At 39.5% G+C, this 15,809-nt stretch overlaps 1 protein-coding gene across 11 annotated transcripts in view; it reads right to left on the bottom strand.

Annotated features, from left to right (window-relative positions):
• Positions 1-15,809, bottom strand: part of LOC121509716 (membrane-associated phosphatidylinositol transfer protein 2-like) — a 172,163-nt gene that overhangs the window by 33,334 nt on the left and 123,020 nt on the right. For all 11 annotated transcript variants that reach the window (XM_041787320.1, XM_041787329.1, XM_041787327.1 and 8 more), the window contains 2 exons: positions 5,755-6,093; positions 3,438-3,533 (listed from right to left, as the gene is read on the bottom strand). In XM_041787320.1, the coding sequence (XP_041643254.1) occupies positions 3,438-3,533; positions 5,755-6,093 (435 nt within the window). The remainder of the gene's footprint in view (positions 1-3,437; positions 3,534-5,754; positions 6,094-15,809) is intronic.

Raw genomic sequence — 15,809 nt, 5'->3', positions numbered from 1 at the left:
AAAAATAAGAGCACCAAATGTTGGGTAATCTCTTGCTTTATTTACTGACAAACTGCAGGCTAACTCCAGTGGCCTGTTGCACCAGCTATATGCAAGTTCTGTCTTAACTTACTGTGATAAGTCTACACTAAACCTTCCAGTAAAACTAACAAGGTTGTAGCTTAAGTCATGTCACTGTTTTATTGCAACAAAGACAGGAAGTCCATCATAACTAGTACTGTATATTGTCTGAACTCAAAATAATCTTGCAGAAATTATGTTTTAACTCCATGGCACCAATCAGGGAAAATGCATTTTATTTATTTTATTAGTTTATTTGACAGTGACCGTGCACAACACAACTGCTAAGCCAGTTAGCTATAAAGCTATCGTCTGTGGTCCCTGGGCAGGAAGATGTAAAAGCATACAATAAAAATTATGTTTATTTTTAATAATTTTAATCATTTTTGTTCACGTGCTGCCATCTGAGTCTGTGTTTAAAGAGACCATCAGCTGAAAATAACTTCTGTGAACTTGCGTGGTTTATTCTTCAATAATATTTAACTGTATTTTATTGATGAATGGCAAAAGATTCCACTGATGGAAAACCAAAGCAAGACTCCCAACGAAGTCATCATACTTTGGATGTAGGATGTAATCTATTCCAGGGAACACCTAATAGCTGGTAAAACCATCTGCTCCTCCTTATCCTCTGAGATATCCCAACTTTTGAAGGATCAACATGACAACTGTACTTTATGGAGGACTTCACACCCACTGGTGTAAACAGAATGACACTGTACTTGGGCTGTAGGGATGGCCAGCCCACCCTGCCTCTGTCTGGACATTTAAGTCTTTGTTTCTGCACTTCTGACTGTATTTCAGCAATCCATTGTATAAAAAAACCCTCAAATAACTTCACTCACCAATACAATTTTTCACTTGATATTCCTTAAGCCCCATTGACTTATTGTTACTATTTCTCGCAACCATCTTCCTGGTTATCAGCAGCTAGAAGCTGCAGAAATATGTTGAAACAAAAGCCTATAAAGGTTCTTTTTTTCACAGAAGACATCACAGTGCAATCAGTTCATTTACAGGAGGGTCGTACCAGTGGATGTCTTGCTTACATGCCCAGAATGTGACAGTATTTGGATGAAAAAGGATAAAAGACTGGCAAATATACTTAGGTATAGTATAGTATACAATACTATAGCTACTGAATATCAGCAAGTGTTAAACCTTAAAGGCCATCATCCACAGCTGCTGGCTTTTTTTCAATACAAAACCACTGCAGTCCAGCATTTTCAGTGTTCGGCCTCTGAAGCACAAAAGCACCCTCAAAATCAGCTGTTTTTGGCACAAAGTATACAGCACTTCCAGTTTAAAGTAGTTCACCTAAGGGCTGGGCGATAAATCAAGCTTTTATTTCAATAACAATTTTGGATTTCTGTGGTTTTAAAAACAAGATAATTGTAATTGAAATTTACTGTGCTGCATATTGTGATATGCTAGGCTTTGTTGTGTGGTAAATTTTTCAGTGTTTGTTTTCAAGCCATTCATCTTCCTTTATTTTTTGTTTTTCCAAAGTGCTTAGTTACTAGATCTAAAAAAAATCTGATGCAGATTTTACAAAATCAATGGTTAATCCTGTATGACAATCATGATCTCAATACCAATCAAAGTAATCATGATAATGATTTTTGCCATAATCAAGCAGCCCTAGTTCACCCTTTAGAACAGCACTGTGCTCATTAATGTCTCTGCTTCAAGTAGGGGCGGGACTTATGATATCAGCTTTGTTAACCACAATGCTGTGAGAAAAGCCATCTGACTTGTCTTTTTGGGGATATAATTACCAGGCCTTGAGCTGTCATTACTTCAGAAAATTCTTTGACATTATTTTCATGATTTCTTGGTGAAGTTTCCCAGATTAAAAGAACACAAAGTGTATAAAGCTGTTTAAAACAGACTTTACATATAACACAGAGGGAAGCAGAAGTCAACTTTTTAAGCAACAATAAAGGCTCTCTACGTAAGTACAAAAATAGATCTGTGCATTTTAAATGTCCTCTGCCCAGTTATGCTCTTGTAGTTATCTGTCTCAATGAAACTAAAGCGTTAACTCCATCTTGAGTTAAACCTTACATTCAACCTAGTCTAAACTAAACTAGTGCATAGCTGGTGCAACGAAGTACCACACACCGTTTTAATGCGGTTTTAATGCAAGCTGACTGTACATTTTTGTACTGTCAGCTTTAGGATTAAAACATGACTGAAAATCTCAAGTTTTTATAAAAGCTATGGTACTTTCTGATATCATCAATGCTTAAAGGGATACTTCAACATTTTGGCAAATTCGTCTATTGCCATAATTCCTATAGTCTTAGTAATAGGTTCGTTACCTTTAGTTGTCGGTGCAAGCTGTTTTTAGATCAGCTGCTGCTGAGTTCGGACCTGCTGTGCCAACTCAATGTAAGCAGACGGTATTCTGGCTTTCCCTCATCAAACTCATCAAATACACAATCCAACAACTCCAAAACGCTCTCGTGGACAAGTTGTGACCTGTACATTCACCACGCTATGAAATAATAACGTATAATTGTGTAACATTATAACGCATGAAGCAAATACTCAGAACTATTTCTTGAGTAAACCACTGGGCGGAGTGTCACAGTGCAGCAGCTATGCCTGGAGTGTAGTTCCAGCTTTGCATTTAGCTTTAAAACATCTCCGTCTCGTAATGTTCCATGATTATTTCATAGCGTGGTGAATGTGCAGGTCACAACTTGTCCACGAGAGCGTTTTGGAGTTGTTGGATTGTGTATTTGATGAGTTTGATGAGGGAACGCCAGAATACCGTCTGCTTACATTGAGTTGGCACAGCAGGTCTGAACTCGGCAGCGGCCGATCTAAAAACAGCTTGCACCGACAACTAAAGTTAACGAACCTATTACTAAGACTATAGGGATTATGGCAATGGACGAATTTGCCAAAATGTTGAAGTACCCCTTTAAAATAAAGGAGACAATATTGAATTGTAGAACACATGGTGTCAAAATCATAACAGAGTGGAATATTCTGACAACCCTAGTTTGTGTCTGTGTGTGTGCAGACAATGTTGCAGGGCATGGAGTGTGTTGGTGACAGGGACTGCTGATGGTCAGAAGTCTTTGTGTTTATGATCTGGACGTCAGGATGGGACACCCGGCCCGTGTTCTCGGCAAAACTCCTCCTGAAGAGAGCATTGCTGCAGCACCACACCCACCTATTTCAACTGCAGCCCCAAAGCATGCTGGGTATCTGGGAAGCTTAAGAAGTAATCTGTGGTTAAAGAGATTCATGCAGAGTCAGGAAAGAGAAGCGAAAGGAGCAGACAGCTTTCTTGGAAAACTGAGAACAAAAAACACTCAGATGATGTGACTGTGGACTTTAATTTGATATGAAACTGTTGTTACCGTGAGCGTCGAAGAACTCCTCGTCAGAGCTGTCGTCTGAGTCTCGAGCGATGCTCTGCATCCTCCACTCGGAGATGCTGTGACGTGACGGGCTCACTGAAAGACCACACAAGAAAAAGAAATACTCAGTTATTTTGGGCCATGTGTTTCAGCCTCGCTCTTTCTCTTTTTAACTCACACACTCCATGACAAAGAAATATTGCACAATCTCCCCCGGCCCACACACACACACACATAGTGTTATATAAACATGCAACAGTCTCTGTGGTGCACTGCTTCATCACAGATGGACTGCTTGGAGGTCCATTGGGGGGTTGTGTGAAAAGTGAGGCCCAACAGAAAAACTATGGCACACTGGCTGAGAGAAACAGAAATCCTAAAAGCAGGCCGTGTCTAGCATGCGTCTCCAGTCTATGCCTCGTGTATAATTAGTTCTGAGAAAAGAGGAGGGGGGGTACAGCTGGAATTGTCAGCAGTGAAGGGGAGGGTCACTGCTAAGAGCGTCAGCCACCTCTGCTGTGATGTCAGCACTGCAGCTAAAAATAGCTCTGCAAAGAAACCACGGGGGGAGACGAAGCATGCTGGATAGGACTTAGAGTCCAGGTGGCAGCTCCAGTAAAAGCTGCCTTGAGGTAGGGGTGACACTGGAGAGGACTGTGTTTGGACATGTGGTTTGTGATGTTGCAGCTGCTGCTAAAAATAACCCAGGTAAGATCCAGCGAGTAGTAGGGGTGACAAGAGGTAAGACGGATAGGATTGCATATGTAGGACTGAGTAGAAATAGTAAACAGCAGAGAGAGGAGCACAAAAAGCAGCATGCTCACTAAAAGCTGCCCCTGATGTGTTTGACTTCATTAACACCTATTCAATAATGTGAGCTGAGAGCTCTTCAGGAGCATAAAAAAGTCAAAGTCTCTCTGTAACAATGTTTTCTGTTCTATGTGAAGCACTTCAATCACAATAAAGAAGAAGAGTTGGGACATCAGTGTGAAGTTATTTGGTTATGGAAAGTCTACTCTAGCATGTCCTTAAACTAAGTTGTCAAAACTTTTGATACTTTGATGCTTTTTGATACTTTTTGATACCATGTGTTTAAAAATGACACAGTCTGTTATAATAAAGTTAAAAAGAAACAAAATGTAAAAAAAAAAAAAAAAAAAAAAAAATCAGAAAATCATCTATTTCTAAAGACAGATGTGTTTGAGAGGAGTGAATTCATCCAAAATTATAGAAAATCTCCAGTAAACTGCATGTATTTCACAAAACAATAGCACAATAGCAAAAGTCCTGTAATAATACATTGTAGATGTTTTGTGCAACTGAAACAGTGGGCAGGAGTTTACCTGCATTTTGGATAACTGATTTTGAAGTCAAGAATTCTGCCATACAGACAGAATTACTACCAATGTTTTGGTAGTAAATTTTTTTTTTTTTTTTAATCTAGAACTACCAAAGTCACTATTCATTGTCCAGCTTCATTGTAGGCCATTGTTACTGACATCACATCAGGTTCGAATAAAAATTAAAATCATCAGTTATTTTGACTTATATTGAGATAAAAAATACTGTTTAAAATTAGCACAAAAATTAAAGGAGTTTGTGTTTGGTAGATTATTTCTTTGTAGTAACAGTTCTTCTTGGCAATAAATCTTCTACTGTTGGAAAGCCTGTTTCCATTTTAAATTGAGTAATGTTTTTTTAAACAAGTTTTAGGAAGATTAAAGCTTTTTATAAAATACAGTAGTAACAAAAAGGCTGGTAGACCCTCATTTATGCTCCTTTGTTTGATTATGGATTTCTGTAACCATCACTGTTTGGTTTCTGTTGTATGTGTGTTGCTTCAGTCTTTGTTTTCTTTGCCCAATGTGCTGGATGTAAAAAGACATGTGCAGTACTTTCAACATAAAATCAATAAATACAAAACAAAGACAAAAACTCATAAGTCCTACTTATGTTTTACACAGGCTTGACCATGTTAAAGCTTTAATTTGCGAGCCTTTACTGTGGATGAGCTTCAAATGTCCCTGCTGGCAGTGTTTACATCTGAGCAGTTTGACTTTTCTGTTAGTACCTTAACCTTTGAGAAGGAAAGGAGTCAGGTGGCTGACTGATCAAATCAGGCACAATGAGGTGTAAATATAGACGTGATTACGTGTGAAGGAGTAAGAATGGCTCAGGCAAGCTGCCATAAAAAGGCTGTATAAAGGAGAGCACTTCATGAACTCAAAATGAACGTAGTTTTCTATGGTAGTCTGTCAACATACTGCCACACATAAAGGTGACAGAAGCGAACAGGTACAGATTGCGTTCTCCTCACCTCCTCTCTTGGATGAGCGGGAGGATCGGGATGAAGTTGACCATTGCTTGGTGAGCACACCTCGTGGCTGCAGCGTCTCTCCTGGTGAACTGACGATGACGGCATCCTCCGTCTCGATGGAGCTTATGACCTCTTTAGCTTCCTGTTCTTTGTCCGGAGACGGAGCTCCTCCGTTGGCCTCCGTGGCCTCCTCAACCTGACAGAACTGGGCCATCTTCGTGGCCAGGGCCAACTGGGTCTCCAGCTCCAGCCGCCGGATGTCCTCCATGGTGAGACCATACCACTCGTCCTGCCAGCACCAGGCCTGCCGGTGGGCACGCACCATCACCTTTCTCAGCCCTAGAGGGAGACAATGGGAAATATTTAACACTCAACTCTTAAAATCCACTTTGAATAATCGTTTTCACACATGAAAAAAAATTCTATCTATGAACACACTATATGTGTGACAATTTTTTTCAAGTCTTTGTCCAAAGGGGGCCAACCCAGGTGGACACACCCTCAAGCGTAACAGGTCAAAGACTCTGCCAACAGCTCTCAGGTGCTCATCCAGATTACCAGTTACCCCCCTTTGGAACCTACACTGACAATTTTTTTACCCTAACTCTATCATGAATGTTCCAGTCTGCTTCCCTGTAGAACTTCTGCAGGAAGTCAGGATGAGCTGATATGTTAATGCAGCAGGAAAATTCACAGTAACAGAGGAAAAGATTCTATGAATACTCAGTTACCAGTTTGATCTTCATGTTCATACTTTTTCCTGCAAGCCAAAATGTTATTTTCACTCATATAACACTGCGAATATGTTCGATCTCCATAATATCGAGAACATAAGCTGCACAAGTATATCAGTCTTTCTGAAGGGGTCTCCGAGAGGGAAAACAGGTTTAAAGTGTATTCCTGCATGAAGATTTCCATTGTGTTCAGTAACGTCCACAATGTACAGTTTCTGTGCAGCTGTGTTGCTCTTCCAGTACCATCTGTCTTATCCATGTGGAGTTTGTAACCCTGTGAGCTGACAGTACAGTAGTTGAGCCCTCGCCTACATTGATAGTTGTAAGGTACAGATCCACAGACGGTGTGTCACACTGCCCAACTCCTCTCATTTGTTGCCTTTTATTGATGACTCTTTTTAACCAAAGCAGCACACCACACGATTAACTACAGTAACAGTATAACACTGTTATCTTAACATGCTGGATTATGGCCTAATGAGGGAGAAAGATGTTAAAAAGTGGCATCACCAGCATGGTCTCCAACTATTTCAGCACATTTTGAGCAGAGAAGCAGCAGCTTGCACTACACAGTAAGGCAGTGTTGATTTGTTAACAACAACTAGACAGGGTAAGGATGGTATAAAAACAGATTACTCATGAAAATGTGGACGAAAGGTATTACTTCTCATTACAGAGGCTAAAATGTTTGTGCTGGACAGACAGACATTTAAATTCAGTGATATTTCTCCACTGTTTGTATAAACCATGGTCTGTGAAAACAACCAGAGGAGAGAAAGCAGGAGGAGCAGGTGTGCCTGGGTGTGTGAAGCAGTGTGACAGAGAGAGGAGCTGATAGGTAGCTTACATCTACTACTACTCTGTATTCCGGCGGTAAATCTTTACATCAAACTAAACTTTAATGCAGTCGGCCTACCACTGAATTGTTGAAAAACTCAGCTGTAAAGGAGCTCAGGCCGGCCTTACACCAGAGGACTTAGCTATAACTTTTCAAAGACTCGACAAAAACTAACACCTGAGACCCTCTCACATCTTAAGAAAATGTGTTAGCAAGTCGCTGAATTTTTAGTCTCAACTAGGATTTTGCTAAGACTAGGGGTCACTAACTAACAGACTTGAATAGCATTCCTTTTGAGGTTATTTCCCATCATGCATCTGATGGAAATTCACACTTTTGGGCAGAGCACAAGATCTAAAAGGAGACAGAGATCACATATGAGTGATCATGTCTCATAATTCTATGTTTTTAAATAATTTATATTGAGTAGAAATGAAAGGAAAGATCAGAGGTTTATGTATGTTTTGAAAAGTTGACTATTTCAACATGCTTACGCTCAACACTGACTCCCATTGGCTGTGAAAGACAATCGCATCACTGAAAACACAATTTGCATACAACCCGACTAAAGACTTGTGACAATATTAAACACATTTGATACTGCTGTAACACCAAGACGGAGGAAAGACTGCCTTAAAACTGCTCAGATAAAGTTTTAGGACAGTCTTAGACCTAACAACTAAGGTCACGGAGCACGCTGCAACTCTAGCAAGACTCCCATTATTTTACTCTGACTTTGGACTTCTGTCTGCAACTTTGAAATCGGTTGAAAGGCAGTAGGTGTAACACTGTCTTTAGACTCAACATATTAGCTGCAATTGCAGCTGTACAGTAATCCTCCTCAGTCTTGACCAGAGTTACAGTGATAAAATCTCCCAAACCTTTTAGTAAGTACTGTTAGTTAAAAATATTATAATATTATATCCAAAATTGAATTCTGCATTAAAACTGTTGAGGTAAGCACTAAACTAAAAGAGGTGACACACAGTTACATTGTGATGTGTTCAAAGACAGCTCAGACTTTTGACCATTACAGAGGGATGAAGATAAAACCTTAACATGATGTTTTTAATGGCATACAAAAATTCTGCTTTTAATGAGAAATCTGAAAAAATGCAGTCCTTCAGAGGTGAAATATGTTTGTTAAATTAGGAATATAAAACAGACAAAAGCATTAGTTCAGTTAAAGACATATTGTCTCTCAAAACGGACAAATATCCAAATTAATGTTACTGAAATTATTGATAAATAGTGATCATTAAGGAGTATTAAAAGGGTTGCAATATAGAAAAAATCCATAATCCTCATCCCAGAAGTCTGTTATCCAATGTTTGTTTGTATTTTCAGTTGTATTTTTCATCAGTTGTTTCTGGATTATTACAAGAATTGATAGTACAGAATGAGTTTTCATTTAAACTGTAGAATTTGGCTGATAAAGTTATTTAAGAGAGAATAAATGTTCACTAAAAGTAAAGACTAAGATGTTAATCTACTAAAACTAAAACTAGACTGAAATTATAAAGAGTGAACAGGACCAAAATGTGACAAAAACTAAAAATATGTTTGTCTAATGACTAAAACTAAGACTAGAGGTAAAACAGCTGCCAAATTTAACACTGCAAGAAGAGCCTGTGTCCACAGAAAGCGCTTTCAGCCCTGGCAGCACAACCTTTCTGAGCGCTTCGACTGGCATCTATTGCTGCTAGGTTTTGAAATTTGACTTCTGCTTTTTTCATGGAAAAATCACCCAGAAAACATATAAACAATGTAAAGGACGTCTTTCCTTGTATTAGCAGTTGCTGTACATTCAGAAAATTTACTCTTGAAAAGATGGGTCTGATCAGTTTCTCTTCCACCATTTCTGTTGACAAAGCTGATATATTTAAGTCCAGCAAGTTCTTGATTTTTATTGGTCAGTGAGGGAAAAGGGATGTTGACAAGCACAGCGCTTTTCCAAAAGCTGAACTTTTTCCAACTGAGAGTCGAGAGAGCAGGCAACAAAATAAAGCTGACATTAAAGACCCTTTAAGGGGCTCTGAGAGCTGAACAGCTGGACTAGACTGGTTCTGTATTGAAAATTAGTGCTGCCTGCACTAGCTGTGGACACAGGTGCTAAATGGGGTTGAATTTTGAGGTTGTGTGCAGTGGCTGATGGCCGCTCACTTGCAGTCATGTTAGCATTTTATTCAGGCGTGTTGGTCACGTTTGTACGTAAGACAAAGTTAATGTTTACACTGAAAAATTGAGTATAAAAGTATGTATGTAAACTAAATGTTTATGTTTCATGTATTGATATAAAGGGAAAAAGTGTCATTACAGGGTCAGACTGTCTTGCTCTGCCGTCTTGAACATGCTGTAAGCATTGCACTGTGACTTCAGCAATGCCCTTATGAGACCCTCCTGTCCAACAGGAAAATCGCACACTATAATGGGACATGTGTGAAAGAGAAACTGAGGGAAATTTCAGGGGCAGACTGCCTTGAAATTTTCTGGAATGCTTCAGCACAGCATGTGTGGATATGCCTTATGTTTCTACATTTATGACTGAGGTCAATTAAAACACATACAAGTCTGTGTCATCAGTGGTTCCATACTCACCCATGGATGAAGCGTTCAATCTTGGACTGCATGCCCCAGTAGCGAAACTCCACCTTGCACAGTTTGTAGGCACACATGATGGGGGTCTTCTCTGGGTTGTTGTTGTACTCTTCTATCCAGTCATCCTGCAGAGGACCCCTCTGAGTCTTCGCTGACTTGTAGAGCCGAGTGTCCTCCTCCGCTTTGTACTCGTGTGGGGGAATGGGGTCTGTCACGATGTCAATCGGGTCTGCCAAAACAGTCAGGAAAAAAGTGATGACTGGAGAAAGGTGTTTTGAATATCAAAGACTTCCAAAGAACATTAAAATACTTTAATTGCCCCAGATATGTGACTCAACAGCTGTGATTCCAATTTTCCCAAGATTAAAAGCTTTTTTGCATATCTTATAAGTCATATAAAATCGCCTCTCACCCCCTGCCAACTATTCCGTTTTTACATCCTCAAGTCAGCTTCCCATGAACATTGCATTTCCCATCTTCTTCTCCTTGTCTCTGTCATTCACTTCTATGAGTTCATGTGCTGCCTTAAATGCCATGAAATGACACATAAACAAGAAAATCCATAAAAAAAGAGGGGAAAAAATTCATATAACTCTGGCTAGTGAGTGTGGATTTCATTAATTATTCAGACATGTCTAAACCAAGGCTCCATCTAAAATCTAGGAACTCTTAAAAGTTAAATAAGACTTTTGAAGATGTGTTATAACACTAAATTTAAAAAATCAAATGTAAGACTTCTAATGTATCCTTAACAGCCCTGTTATAATACATGAATGACTGATGCTACAAACTTTGTGTTTTTCAACTTAATGTCATGATGTGTTCTCCTATGGGTGGGGTAGTGTTTGTAGAGCTAGTATGAACTTGTGTTTAACGGCTTGACATTCCTTAAATAACTGAACTCCATGCTGAGAGTCATCAAGCACTGATTTAATTTATGATTATCTGTTCTGCAGCCGTGTCGCCTTATGCCCTAAAACCACTCATTTCCAAACGACAGCTACATGCTTCAGAGGTGAATATTATGGAGACAAGAGAAAAAGCTTACTGTATGCAGTACTACCTAAGTGCCACAAGTGGGCCTCGCTTTTTCCTTATGTTTGAGGAAAATGCAACAATTTTTTCCTTTTTATTTTAAGAACTATTAGAGAAAATGGGCATTAATGTCTGCTGTATATTCTGCTTCTTGTGGACTGGAATGAAAATCCAGGTACAATTCCACATAGTCTCACCGATTGTCCTCTGCCTTTTATCAGCTGCGGAGAGGTTGAAGACATCTGGCTGGTTGCCTGTGTCAGGTTTGTAGTACGTCTCAATGTCTATGGAGAACTTTTCCACAAAGGGACAGGTGTATCTGAGAGAGACAATAAGAATAAAGTTAGCAATTAGGACAATATGGATGAAAACTCACATTTTTGTCATTTTTTAGCTTAACTGTTACACTACATGTATGTCAATAGTTTCGAAACAAATGGTAATCACAACATTTGAATTATAAACTTTCAGATGATTCTAGTGAAAATCAAAAAATGTTAAACCTGTCTGACACCACAACAACAAAAACAGAAGTCCAGGAAGACTGATATTGATCATTTTTTCATTTTAGAATACAGAAAAATATTCAAACTACTACACTCTGTCTAAATCATACAAAAGGCACTGGCTACAAAAATGTCTGTGTACTAAGTCATATATTTTTGTAATCTTGAACACCATGTTTTTTCAAAATGATCAAATCTCTATTATTTTAATATTAAGTTGTTCCAAAAAGTACCTAAAAGTCATGATCGTCAACATCTTTTTGACCAAAAGAGAGGGAGCACTGCCTAAACTGCACAAAGGAAACCCTTGCTCCTCCCCAGTTTCAACCTTTTTCCCAAAGTTACCAACGTATTTGTGCAATTCAAATTTTTAGCCAACAAAATAACCAATCTACACTTATGTTTTTTTTAATGGAGAAATGGAGGGGAGACTGTTTTTGACAACATTTGATGGGATGGGGTGAAGAATACTTGTTGGGGGATACAGGGGAGAACTGTGACAGAGGCTGGGTGATAATGCAAGGGGTGCAGGTTGGGAGGGAGGGAGGAAGGTGATGGAGCTGCCTAAATTTCTTTAAATCTTCAATCGTAACTGAATGTTTTTAATTTGAAATGAGTCTGTTTGGACTTAGATGGAACAAAAGATGTGACAGAACAAAGAAATGAAGACAAATCCTTTAAAATAAAATCCCATCATAGACTTTTTTGGCTCACAGTTTTTTCCAGGCATAAATCCAAAGACAAGAGACAATCTTTTTGTTGATCACTGGGCCTGGTATCTACTATTTTTTCCAAATCAAAATAATCTATATGGAGACAAATGATGTCTTACTTTATTTCTCATTAAAATTTTTATATTGACATTTCTTAAAAAGCCTCATATTTCATACAGCCTTAGATAAAATAAGTGCTGACATCTGCCATCATTAAGACACTTGTTTTGAGTCTGAATTGCTTGAGATCAGAAGTATCTTCTTTCGAGAGACAACACCCTCTCACTGCTGTGTTCAGAGAAGGTGTGAGCCGTGCCCATCTGCTGCATTCAGAGCGAAGCTGTCACTGTTTTAACAGATGTGTCAACAGGCACTTGCAGTCTATCAATATCCTGACAGTACAGTGAAGGCCACGTCTTTTTCGGCACCTCCACGTCTGCGTGTTTGTCAGGCACCACGCAGACACGGTGAGAATGAGGGGCCTTCAACGCCTAACAGGCTGAGGTGCCGCTGGCCTCGTGCCTATCTGATGCTCTGCCCGCTCAGATTGTGACAGTGTGATCTGAGGTCTTTATTTTGTCTTGGCGTTTACTGAGGGACAGAAGCTCGAGCAGGACTTCAGACTGGGCATCGACACTCGTCACTTGGCATTTTATTTGTATCCCACTGAATGTAAGCAGGGTTTGAGGTTATATCTGGAGGGAAGGGTTTGAATTTGTGACTTCAAATTCAATTGCCAGCTGCACACAAAGTTTTAGAGGCCTTTTAAATCAAGAGGACTCAACATTTTACAGATGGATTTCATTTAATTATCTACATCCCAATGTGATTGGCCAATTCCAATATTTTCTTTTTTTCAGCTTTGTGCTTGGCATGAAACAGCTTCAACTGCATACATGTCAGATCAGAAAAAAATTGGTGGGACAAGATTTGTCACCAGTCATGGCTGAGCGGGCCCAAAATCAGCTACTACAGCTGCTCTATCTGTGCAACTTAACATGAAACATTTAGATATGTGAAGGAAAGGAAGGAAACCCAAGAGTACCTGTACGAGGATGTTCTTTAGGAAAAACACATGAAAATGAGTCTAACTTTTAGAAATGGGGGCATTTCAGAGCATTGAAGGATGAACAAACAGGCTAGAAATCCATTTTACAAGGGTTAGACTTAATAAAATGCAAACACGTGAACATAAACAGTGCAATATGATTATGTTTATGTGCAGTACTACACATCACACTGCAATACATGGATCGTGTGAAATATGCATGGGTATGTGCAATCTGCTAGTGTGTTGAAATGTGCAATACTGTGTTTTTATTTTGCTGCACTAAAATAGTCTTTATGTATTTATCTATGTGGTTGTCTACAGCTGTTTATTTTCCATCTGCACCAGTCAGGGCAGCCATCCAATCTTATTGTTCTGTGGCTGCAGCCAGATCAATTGGCATGTTCTTTTAAACCTTTTTTTATGATGTTTTAAATTAAATAACATGTTTTGCTTCATAGTCAAGTAGCTAATTCCTTTGCAGTGGACCTTAAGGTTTGCAAGCCTTAAAATTTAAAACCAGGCATCGGTTGCCTTGTAATTGTGTCTGTGAGATCCATGATCTGAAAATGTTTGAAAGGTTTTCTTAAAAACATCCTGAAAACATCTTGAAAATATTGTTCTGACAATGTTTTAGTTTGTAATAATGTGGCATTGAGGAAATGTTTTAACAAAAACATGCCTTAGTGTCTCTAATATGTATGCTGCACACAGGCCTGCCCCTCCCTATACACACTACACACAGTGTGTAGGGCCTCATCACCCTGGAGGGCCTCACTTTAAGCGTTTTTTTCTTCTCTCTCTCTCTATCTCTCTGCACATCTGTCTGGTGTTTGCATGATCAATATGATCCAGGTAACGTGTGCACAACATTGACCAAACATAAACTTTACCTGTCCATCAGACATTAGTAAAATAACCCTAAAGATATCTATTTTTGGAGATCAGTGCCATCTATGATCAATTAAGTGTGCGCAGTGTCCACTCGCTGATGCTCTCCCTCTCTCTCTCTTGCTCTGTTCTGATATTTGCAGCCCAAAAACTCTCATTGCGTCTGTCATCCGTTATTCGCCAACCTCTCTTGTCAAACGTTAGCTTCTGCCACTTTTGTGTTTGGGGGCTTCATATCAAAGTCTGCTCAAGGCCTCACCTTGGCCAGGGGTGACCCTAGCTGTGCAAAGAAATACACCAGATTAATACACTGTCAGAAACTTTTAAGTTAATTTACATGTAGTCTTCCGGTGTTGTGCAATGCGTTCTGATTGCAGGTGCTGTTTCAGCGTAGTTCCAGGAAAAGGGACAATAAGGAAGAAGGAAGAAGCTACTGTTTTGCAGATGGAGGTTAGAACAATGAGAATGAGCAACTAAAATATCTGGCATTATTTCCCAGAGAGCATTACATTAATGGCAGCCTTCATGTGAATCTTTTTTTGGATTTTTTCCAAAATGTAGGGAACTAGTGTTTCTCTTTGTACCACATATTGAACATATAAAAGGCACTGATGTTTATCCAATAAGGACAATATGTGTTTAGATGCAGGTTTCCCTTTAATGAGGAACTGTTTTGGCAATCACCTGACAGACACCAAACAAAGCCAAGCTGCCTAAATTTTTGCGCCAAGTGTGGCATGATGTCACCTGGAGGACCGGTGTGACAGACTGGTGGAGAACACGCCAAGATACATGAAAGCTGTTATTAAAATTCAGAACCATTCCACCAAATATTGACTCAAGAGCTCCTTCTCACTGAAAACATCAGTATTCTGTTTGCTTAACAAATGAATATTAATTTGTTTTTTTGTTGCATTGTTCTGGGACTGAAAATGTGGCATCTTTTGTTTCTTAACCATTTTTAATTTCCTGTAAAGAGACAGAAATCAGAATATTTTCTGTGTGGAAGTGGAAAAAAATCTAAATGATCATTTTACTAAAACAAAAACCAGAGAAACAGAGGAAACATATTTTTGCAGTGCTCTCTAAATTTTTCCAGAGCTGTGTCTATATTTTGGTGCAGCCTTGGCAGAGTGAAACACTCTCTCTGGCTCTGAAGGGGTGTGGAGGTGGCCTTTCAGTAGGAGCAAAGTCTCACCTGGTGCGGGTGTAAGGGTAGGCGTTCCACGACTCCTCTTCAACCCTGAGCGCTGCTTTGGGCAGGATGGAGCGGAACCAGCTGGGAATGTGCATGCCAATGTGGTAGACCTTGTGGGTGTACTGGCCCGTCCCACCCGGTCCATCTGTGTAGGGCTTGTTCTCTAAGATCTCCACGCCACTGCCTTCTCCACAGCTCTCCTCTCGGCTCTTTTTCTGGGGGAGCAACGAGGGAATTAAAGGGTTACTGAACCAAAGGATTGTTACTCAAACATACAAAATGAGTTGCATTTAAAGTGCAACTGAAACAGAGGTTTTAAGAAGACATGGCACAAATAAATCTTTGATACCTTTTAATACAATGTGGATTAAATGATACAAGCCGACACAAGATAATCTGACACACCAGACAGACTGATCCATATATCTACTGCATGGATACATTCCACATTCATCTGGGAGACCTCCCTTAGAAAGCATTTGGGAAGGGCAGGA

Source organism: Cheilinus undulatus, linkage group 5, assembly GCF_018320785.1.
Source record: "Cheilinus undulatus linkage group 5, ASM1832078v1, whole genome shotgun sequence".
Taxonomy (NCBI): Eukaryota; Metazoa; Chordata; class Actinopteri; order Labriformes; family Labridae; genus Cheilinus; species Cheilinus undulatus.
This window is presented reverse-complemented; position numbering and strand designations above follow the sequence as displayed.